Source organism: Mesoplodon densirostris, chromosome 7 (genome assembly GCF_025265405.1).
Source record: "Mesoplodon densirostris isolate mMesDen1 chromosome 7, mMesDen1 primary haplotype, whole genome shotgun sequence".
In the NCBI taxonomy this organism is placed as follows: Eukaryota; Metazoa; Chordata; class Mammalia; order Artiodactyla; family Ziphiidae; genus Mesoplodon; species Mesoplodon densirostris.
In genome coordinates, this window is record NC_082667.1 from 16,962,122 (window position 1) to 16,972,717 (window position 10,596).

General features: G+C 48.3%; 1 protein-coding gene across 1 annotated transcript; it reads right to left on the reverse strand.

Moving 5' to 3' along the window:
• Window positions 1-1,138: 1,138 nt before the first annotated feature.
• On the reverse strand, window positions 1,139-8,605 carry LOC132494130 (probable inactive 1-aminocyclopropane-1-carboxylate synthase-like protein 2). Its single transcript, XM_060105165.1, is given in 12 exon segments — window positions 1,139-1,306; window positions 1,623-1,765; window positions 3,382-3,523; window positions 3,623-3,668; window positions 4,422-4,511; window positions 5,580-5,655; window positions 5,658-5,678; window positions 5,960-5,991; window positions 6,051-6,121; window positions 6,573-6,632; window positions 8,115-8,209; window positions 8,212-8,605. Coding segments are annotated over 12 exon segments (1,338 nt in total).
• Between the last annotated feature and the right edge of the window lie 1,991 nt (window positions 8,606-10,596).

Here is a 10,596-nt window from a genome sequence, read left to right on the forward strand (position 1 = left end):
GGTTGTGGTGCAAGGGCTTAGTTGCTCCGCGGCATGTGGGACCTTCCCGGACCAGGGCTCGAACCCGTGTCCCCTGCATTGGCAGGCGGATTCTTAATCACTGCCCCACCAAGGAAGTCCTAAATTTAATTTTTAATTAAATTTTAATTAAATTTAAATTAGGTGTAATCAAAAATTTAAAAATCATCTAGCTCTCAAAAGGTGATATGAAGCATGTGAATAAGAAACAAAACAGGCCTGGAATTTACAAGAATATGGAAGTTATTAGATATCAAATATAAAAGTAAACCCATCTAAATAGGGATCCAGAGAGCTCCCTTTATTCCTCTCTAGGCTTTCCCACCAGAATCGCCATAAAAACATTTTGCACGCACACAATGGCTAGCAAGACTAAAAAGATGTAAAGCTTCCAAAAATGACAGATGCTCAGATTAGGGGGGCTGATGGTGGGGTCAAACGAGATCATGCCTGGAGGAGCCCACTGTCTGTTTGGTCACATCTCCAGGTCAGTACACCAGCCTTCCAGATCCAAGGCTGATGTCAGGACTTCCTGAGAGTGAGACTGGCTGGAGCTGCTGGCTGGGAGGTAAACACTTCCTCCTTCTTTGCATCCTCCAGTTGCTTCACTCCTCAATCTTGCCCCTGCTCCACTAGCACCTGATGGAACTGCTGCATGGCTAGAGGGTCCAAATGGGGACAGAGAAAAATACTTATGTTCCTAGCAGGTAGAACAGTGACCTGCAAGGGTTGAGATACAATAGATAAAAGGAATGTCATGTTTCCATAACCTTCAGAGGAGAATCTAAACTCCACAGTATAGCATACAGGGACTTCTAGGTCATCTCCCTATCTCACCTAGTAGCCAGCAAGTCCCACGTGAGCAGAGCTCCATTTCTTGAGAGCTTACAGTCCCAATGACCTGCTCAATGGCAGACACAGACCAGACACCCAAAAGGTATAATATACCTCAAGTGCCTATCAGTTCCTGTTTACAAAGGAGCTTAAAGATATGAAAGTGGAAACAGAGGGCCTAGAAGGGCTGGAGCTATAGGCTGCTAAAGGCAAAAAAAGGACGACTCCGCTATTGCATCATACAGGAGTGGCTGGGGCATCTTTGAAGGATGCCAGGATTGGGAGGTCAGCCCCACTTACTGCTTCTTAGCAGGAGGGGCCTAGCTGCAAAGAGGAGGCGGAAACAGCCAGGCTTCTTACACATGAAGGTCTTGCCACAGGACAAAATCAGCTTGTTGTCAAGGAAGCAGCGATGGAGGAGCAGCTCTTTCTCAAATGTGCAAGGGTCCAGGTACTGGGGAGGACAGAGGGACAAAGCTGAGCTCAAAACCTATCAGGTAGGGCTCCCCTGGTGGCGCAGTGGTTGAGAGTCCGCCTGCCGATGCAGGGGACACGGGTTCGTGTCCCGGTCCGGGAAGATCCCACATGCCGCAGAGCGGCTGGGCCCGTGAGCCATGGCCGCTGAGCCTGTGCATCCGGAGCCTGTGCTCCGCAACGGGAGAGGCCACAACAGTGAGGGGCCCGCGTACCACAAAAAAAACAAAACAAACAAAAAGAAACCCATCAAGCAGATCTGCCCTTTAACACCTGTCTTCATTCCCAGAATTCACCTGTTTCAAGTTGATCCAGACATAGAGGCCAGAGCCACGATTGAGAAAAGGGACTTTCAATGCCTTCAGTTTGTTAGTAATGTACCTGTGAGCCTCCTGCAGCCGGAAGCGATAAATGGGCAGGTACACATTGTCAATCCATTCTGGATGGGTGGAGGAAGAGGGCTGTCACACATCTCAGGACTAAGATCTGCCAGAGGGTTCCTGACAAAATGCTCCCTACCTGGGCTCCATGCCTGCTGATTCTATCCAAGCCTGACTGTATTATATTTGAGCTGACTTATACCCAATACACCCATTTCCACTAGGTAGGTGGAGACACTGGGCTTCTCAGCCCAACTATCCTCAGCATTGGCAGCACTTTAGAACCACTTGGGAAGCTTTTAAAAGGCCTGATGGCCCAGGTTATATCCCCAGACATCTAAATCAAAATCTTCACAGATATAGCCTACACATCAGTATTTAAACTTCCCAGGTAATTCCCATGTGCATCCAAGACTGAGAACCAGAGTTCAAGGAGCTGGGAATCTGGTTTCTGCCAAACTATTACAGGGCCTGGCACCATGCAGGGAGGCATCCAGCTGGATTTCTCCTACCTACCCCTTTCCCCACCCAAAGCTGAAAGCAAATTGTTTTCTAAACCAGATTATCTGATTACATTAGTTTGTTTCATTATATCCCCACTTTTAATTTAAATCCTCAGGCCTGGGCTTCCCTGGTGGCGCAGTGATTGAGAATCCGCCTGCCGATGCAGGGGACACGGGTTCATGACCCGGTCCAGGAAGATCCCACATGCTGCGGAGCGGCTGGGCCCGTGAGCCATGGCCGCTGAGCCTGCGCGTCCGGAGCCTGTGCTCCACAACGGGAGAGGCCACAACAGTGAGAGGCCCGCGTACCGCAAAAAAAAAAAAAAAAAAAAATCCTCGGGCCTGGCATCTGCTTCTATTACAGGGAATTTTAAAAAGGAGCCCTTATCTAAGCTTGGGCCATGGCATAAAAGGGGGGAAATTCCCTCTGAAGCCAGCATTCACTTAAGATCCAAGAGGAAGGTGAATTCAGGTGCCATAGATGTAGCCACACCAACTTGCCCAAAGGGCAGCTCTCCTTTGGCCACACTGGAAGATGAAGTTAAATCATATTCGAGGAATCAGGGTGTTCCTTTGTAATCTTTGCCTGAAGCAAGCCAGCTTTGGGGGAGGGAAAATTGACCTTCACATAAAGACTCATTTCTGAAGTTCCCACCTTTAAGTCCTAGAGTACAGTTGATGATCCCCCTTTCCAAGCAGAGCACAAGCTACCAGATGGCCAGTGTTTTATTTTTTTTTATTTTTTTTTTTGCGGTACGCGGGCCTCTCACTGTTGTGGCCTCCCCCGTTGCGGAGCACAGGCTCCGGACGCGCAGGCTCCGGACGCGCAGGCTCAGCGGCCATGGCTCACGGGCCCAGCCACTCCGCGGCACATGGGATCCTCCCAGACCGGGGCACGAACCCGCATCCCCTGCATCGGCAGGCGGACTCTCAACCACTTGCGCCACCAGAGAGGCCCTGGCCAGTGTTTTAGACCAGCACCTCCCATCTTCTGTCTACACCCGGCTGCATCATCTGAGCTACAGCCTGCCCTCCTGTAAACTTCCTGTCCTGCCACTGTTAAACCCAAGACAGTGAACAGGGTCTTACTGTATTGAAGCCATGTCAGAGGCCCAAGCAGACCCAGGAGTTCCCCGTGGCCACAAGGTCTGGCCCTGAACAGGGCTCAGTACCTCTGTCCTGAAGCAGCTGACACAGCTTGTACTGGGTGATGCCAGAGATGTTGTGGAGGTAGCCAAAGGAGCTCACAGCAGAGGCCACCTCCCTGTTGCGGGTGTACAGAGTGCCAAAGCAGAAGCCAGAGATGCCGAAATCCTAGAGGAAGAGAAGTAGGGAAGGAAATACCCAGCTGGTCTGCCTTCTGCTCCTGGCTCGACTTCCTTCCCTACCCAAGGACAGGCAGCTGGGACTCACCTTACTGGTGCCTCAGATCACATGGGTCTTGTTGGGGTCAGGCAGACTGGAGAGGAGAGAGTACAGTCAAGATTAGGGAGAAATATTTGAAGGATGAAGACTTGGGGGTCTATGAAGAGAAGGTGGAAGTGGCCTTGAGGGCCTTCCTAGACAGAAGGGCCTATGGGACCCAAAGTCAAGAAACAGCTGCCCCAGTTAAGCCAGGAAGTCAACAAAAGGTATCCTCGTGGAACCAGATGGGACAGCTCTCAAGTGCCCACTGAATGAAGTCCAGGGCCCTCAGCCTGGCTCGTGGTCTTCCTACAGCTGGTCCAAAGCCACCTTCTTGGAAGTTGGCTCCTACACAAGTGGGCCACCCCCCATTTCTAAAATGTGTTCACCTATTTCTTACTGCCCCACATTTGGTGAAGCTCTTCTTTCCTCCAGGCATGCTCTTCTCTTGCTTTGCCTGCTGGATCCTATCCTAGGGCCGAGTACTACCCTTAAGAAAGTTCTGCTCTATTTCTATTCTTTCCCCATGCCCTCGTTCTCAAGAAGTTCCTACCCTGACCTTCTGGAGGGCTTCAACTTGACTTTTGACAATGCATATGCTACCTTTCCCTCAAGTTATCTCATGTGCAAAATGGCGTTTAGAGAAGACACTAGGGAGGAAAGATGATGCTTTGCTCACTTTCACACTCCCAGTGGCTCTGAGCTCAGTTCCTGACATGCAGCCAATTAAGTTGATGGCCCATGGACTCACCCTGCAAAGTAGGAACTTCATGATTCTCATTCCCAATTCCAGCCAAGACCAACTCACCTCTCCAGGCTCAGAACACTATGGAATGGGATGGCTTCATCAAACACAGACAGCATGTAAATCTCATCTATAATCACATGTAGGTTGTACCTGCAGGTTGGGTGAAAGAGGGAGGATGATATCCAGGTTCTCCCTAATTGTTAGTTCGCTTCATTTGATGGTCCTCTCTAGACACAGATCAGACACTCCTACTGCCCCAGCAGCCCATCCAACCCTTCCAAGAGGTGTGGCAAGGTAGAAGAGGGTCTCTCCTTCACCAGAGAGGACCTTTCACCCTGACTTGGGGGTACTAGGAAGGAAGAGGACCCAAAAGACATGCATGAGAACATTTGACCTCACGCTTCAACCATCAAGCAGAGACTACTGGGAAGGGACTGGGCATCCCAGAGAAGTCTCTTCTGGTACAGTCAGGAGCTGCCACCCAAGATCTGAATCAAATATGGTTGTAAAGTAGGCTAAGTGCTCATGTGCTTCATCTCCTTTATTCTCCCAACAGCCCTTTGAAGCAGTATTGTTACCTCTATTTCACAGAAAGAAACTAAGTTTCTGAGACAGTAAGTTAATTCCCTCAGCTAGCAGATGCTAGAGCTGGAATGTAGACCTCCCCCAGCATTCTTCCTCTTGTCCCTTGCTCTGCCATTAATTGGTCTGGATACGTTATGAAGTTTGAATAAGGGTTTCTTCTAGATAGAAGAAGATTATCTACCCTAAGAGGGCTATTTCCAGACTTCAGAGATAACTGATGTTAACATGCTCTTAGAAATGAGACATGAAAGTTCTACAGGGACTCATCTTCACCCCACAAGGTCTGAGAGGCTGTCTTCCTTGGCACCTCAAGCCAGGTAGTTTGGGAAATGGATGCGGGAAGAAAGTGCTTATGCCACAAGAGGTGGAAAAGCAACAGAACTATATGATGACTGTTATGTAGGTATGTGCACATGGACAAAGGCTAGAAAAGAAATGGCACAGTTTGAAATAGTGAGCAGGTGGGTGCATTTTCCTTCATTTCAATTTCAGTTAGTTGTCCGTAACTTCACAAAGTATACCACGCAGTAAAAATATTTAGGGTATATTATTTCTGGTTCTGACTCCTTGACTATGAGTCATTGGAACCCTTCTTATGGACTTCATCTAGTCTCAAGGGGGTAGAACTCATACTTCTTAGCAAATTCCAGATATTCCATCACTGAGTCTCGGGAGTAGACATCTCCCAGAGGATTCTGAGGGTTGATAGCACAAGGCCTCTAACCTTTTTCCCTTAAAAAGAACCAAACATAACCAAGTGAACACAAGTCCTTCGCATCTACATCAAGTTCAGCCAAAGATCAGGTCAGGACACCGAGTATCGAGCACCTAATCAAGACCTCAGTGGGCTCTCGGAGGAGCAACTATCATATTTTTGCCCACAGAGCGGATCAGGAAGGAGCTCTGGGGGCCACCATAGCCAGGGTGCTATCTCTATGATACCAGCCTGACTCCTATGATATTCTGGGCTAGGCATTTTCTAGAAGTCATTGTCCCCCAAAATAGGTAGGCACCCAGCAGAGAATCTGGCACCTTGAGTCCTTCCCTGGATGAGGACAGGTGCCTGTGGACCAGGAGACCCCAGCTCTGTAAGGGGCTACTTACAATGGTTGCCCTCTCCAATCAGGATACTGCAGTAGGTCTTCATCAATGTACAGCATGTCAGTCCAAGTCAACTGTTGACAAATAGAGCATGAGCCCAGCCAGACCAGGGATTCCCAAGAAGTTTCAGCCTGCTCCTAGGATGCATATGGGTGTTTGCCCTGCAACACAGGGCCTCCCAGAGGGAAATGGACATATTTGCTTCATGTTCCCTGGTGAACGGAGGCTTCAATATTCTTGTCAAAGATTATACAAATAGCTATCCACTGGGAAGTGTCTGACAACTTCCCCAACCCTACATTTGATCCGTAGTCTCCCTTAGCAGCTTACCCATCATATATCCATCCAGAGAACACCTCCCAACACAGCCCAACCAGGAGGTTGGATGTGCTATTCTAGAAGCTATTTCCCCACTCCCTTCCCCAAACTTCTAAGTCTTATTCCTGTATCTACACCATGCCAAAGAACATTCTAGGGGGCCTGGGCCTGAAGGTGGGTCCCAGCACAGGCTGGAATGTGGCTTACCCTTTCAGCCAGCAGATCAATACAGATCTTGTTCTCACTGGTACCAAGGTTGATGTAGCTCTGGAGATGGAAGGAATCTAAGGTCAGTCCTCTTGCCCTGCCCTACATGGACGCCTTTAACCAGGTCACAAGTACGTATGCTGGACAAGCCCAGATGGGGGTCTCCCTGCTCCATGAGGCTTAAACTTCCCAGGTAATTCCCATGTGCATCCAAAACTGAGAACCAGCGTTCAGGGAGCTGGGAATCTGGTTTCTACCAAACTATCAGAGTTTGACAACTTTAATATTAGATAAATTTCTACAAACCCTAAAGACCTCACAGCTTGCAAGTTTCCCTCTTTCAAGCCATTTATTGGGTTGGCCAAAAAGTTTGGTTAATGAATATGTTGTTCAATAAAGTTCTTGGTGAAAATGAATAATGTCTTTTATTTTTACTTAACACCGATTGAACTTTTTGGCCAGCCCAATAGATAATAATAGTTATATTATGTACCAGCTATCATTCATTGAGCTCCTATGTTCTAGACGCTAGACTAAGTGCTTCCTGTGAATTGCCTTCATTCTCATAACTCCTGAGAAAAAAGTTCTATTCTGATCTCTGCTTAAAGAGCATGAAGCCCAGAAAGGTTGAATAAACTACTAGCCATGCATGTGACCTCGGTGATGGGCAGAATTCCACCTGACTGGCCCCAGAGCCTGGATCCTTAGCCAGCACAGGCCCTGCGTATATACATCTCTGCTCTCTCCACTTCCATGGAAGGGCCCTTCAAGTTACTGGAAGAGGTATGACCCCTCAGAGGCCGGTGGGGTTACCTGACTCACTTGGCCCCCAGAAAAGCTGACGGCCACCAGCCACACGTCACTTAGATGGGAACAGAGGGAAAGGTGTGGCTCGTGTGGTCCTCCGCCCTCTGGCTGGAGAGCTGCTATGAACCTCCCTTTCTGGAAGCCTCTTCCTGCTCCCACCACCATTAGGATAACATCCTAACGTCTCACAATGGCCTGATCCCGTCCATACCTCTGTCACAGCGTGCACTGTCTCTTCTCAAGCCACATGGGCCTGCTTGTGCAATCACTCCAAGCCCTTCCCACCTTAAAACTTTCACACATGCTGTTCCTCTTGCCTGGAGGACCCCCACCCCGACTCCCACCACATGGCTGGCTTATTCAACCTTTAAAACATCCTCCCTGACCACCCAAAGCAGGCATCCCCTTAGTGCTCTTGCAAACATTATTCACGTTCATTTCCCCAATGGCCGATGATATCCATCACCAGACCGAGTTCCATGAGGGTAGGTTCACTTACCACAGTGACCAGAGTGACTCCTAGTGGGTAAAAGCTGGGACAGGAGGGGAAACCAGACCCAGCTTGTCAACTTTCTTGGCCACATCACCTTACTTTCGTGCCCATCCCCTTACCTATAGAAGAAAATAGTGCCTACTTCATGGGGCTGGAAGAGTCAGTGAGAGTGCACAGTACTTGGCACGGGACTCAGTAAATCCTAGTGATGGGGGCCCTAGAGTATGTCCCCCCATCCTCACCAGGGTGTTCTTGTCCTTGTGGTATTTGTTTCCTTGGTAGGTGTTGTAGTCCTGGAAGCTGGAGTGGTGTAAGGCAGAGATGTCAATCCACAGTTGGACAAGTCATAGCTGATAAATGTATCTTCAAAATCACTCCGTTGGTAAAACATCTGGCAAGTCTGCCTGGATGATTGGGCCTGCTGCCCACCTCCGACATCGACATCCATGGAAGCGTCAGGCGGTTGGAAGCTCTGGTCACCTGTGGCCCCAGACTGCAGGTAGTGGAGCATCTGGAACATTAAGTGACCCAGGAAGGCCTCCTGGTCCCTGATGGCCTGATTGTGCCTCTGCTTCTCCAGCGCCAGGTCCTGCTGCTGGTGCCTGGTCATCAGCTGCGTGATGTTATCCTCCATGGTCTGCCTCAAGGACAGCACCATCTCCATCAGCTGGGTGTGGATGCTACGGTTTCTGAGGGCCTGGTCCCTCATCTGGCCATAGGGCATGGAGGGCATGTCTGATGGGCCACTCATACTCTGGGTATTCCTATTGGCCTCAGCAGGCTGGCTGGAACCTGCAGAGAAAGAGAGTCCACGCACTGCAGCAAAGGTCTGGGCCTGATCTCAGGCTGGTCACTAGTTCCTCCTACCTCCACACCTTGGTTGTAGGCCCAAGTGAATTCAGGAAGAGTTACCTGCTCATTCAAGGGCAATGCCTAAGTGGCCCCAAGACCAGATATTGGAGCACTGTACTTAAATGCCATTAACATATGTTCTGGGGAAGAGCCTTAGGGCCCACTTAGAGAAAAAGGGGAAACTGAACAGGTAGGCTGTGGATTCTTCAACCAGAGCAATTCCTGCTCTGTAGAGTTCTAAGTAGGAAAAGGGATTCTGCTGCTAAAAACAAAAACAAAAACACCAAACCAAAACGCTGAATATGTCATTCTGCTGGAATAGGGGTAAGTAAACTACTGCCCAAGGGCCAAACCAGCCTTCCATTTGTTTTTGTAAATAAAGTTTTATTGGAACACAGTTGTGTTTGCTTGTTTATATATTATCTATAGCTGCTTTTGTACTTCAATGGCAGAGTTGAATAGTTGTGACACAGACCACATGGCTCACAAGGAGTAATACATTTACTATCTGGCCTGTTACAGAAAACATTTGCCAGGTCTTGTTCTAGAATGTCAGCCCTTCTTTTTGCCATTTTTCCCAAGTTGGCTGTACCAGATGTTCAAAGCTCCTACTTTGTGTTACTTCCTGTAAATGCCTTCAACCTGCTCATGGTGACAGCTGCCTTGGACTTCCATCACCAGTAACCATGGTCGAGATACATGGTTCTCGAACTTTAAAGTCCACCAGAATCACTTAGAAGGTTTGTGAGGACACAAATGGCTAGTCCTCATCACTGTACTTTGTTTCAGGAGGTCTGGGGTGGGGCCTAAGAATTTGCAGTTCTAATGAAGTTCCTAGGACTATACTTTCCAAACCTCTAAAAATTCAGACCAACCTTCTGTCTGAAAAGAGTCAAAATGCTGGATAAGACTTGAGAAACACCTTTATAAAGCCTCAAAGAGGAAAAAAAATCAGATATTAAGAAGCCAGGAGGTAAGAAAATTTGAGGCTGACAGCTGCCTCTAATTCATAAGACAATCCTCATATCCCCAGTCACTGAGACCTCTTTTTCTAAGAATCTAGACTTACACATCTCCCACCAAATGCCATCTTCTAAGTTCTTTTTCTATGTTACATCCCTTACATTCCCCCCACATATACAAAACCTTGTTACTTCTTTTACAGGTTTGTGGCACCAGCACTTCAAAGTACTGGACACTCTGCCCAACCTCTCCAAACCATCCTTGGTCTGCCTGTGATGTTCCCATCGCAACCTATACTTCTATGTAATGACACTTAATTTTGTTACTTGTTCAGTATCTGCCCAGGTCAGACTTCATCATCATATCCTTAGCACAGTGCCTGGCACATAGGTAACTAGTGGGAGAGGCACAGCCACAAGGATGTGGCCGAGTCAGTAAAGAGATGAACCATGACTGAAGACTTTAAGCTATGGAAGACAGAGCAACAGCCAGATGAAGCCATAGGACAAAGGGGTACCAAGTCTTGACTTAGGATGTCAACATTTCATCAACAGTGATACAAAGAACTTTACTTACCACTTTTAGGAACATACTTAGAAAGAAATGGAACAAATATAAGCTCTTATTCCCAGACTCACTCTTTGTTTCACAAGCAAAAGTTTGCTCTGGCCCAAGCTCCATCCCCTAGAAGTAAGAGGGTCATTTCAGTGGGGCTCTCGACTCTGGAGGTGAGTAGGTTCCTTTGTTTTTGACTTCCAAAAGGTGGTACCCATTATCCTTACTGGTCTTGATGAGTGCCTGTGGGAAGGGCCAAGATGGTGGAGATGACCTCCCTTCTATGGGCAAGAAGCTGTCACCAGGGCACTTCTGCTTTCTCCCAGGCCTGGGCTGTCACATATGGAGTGTGTT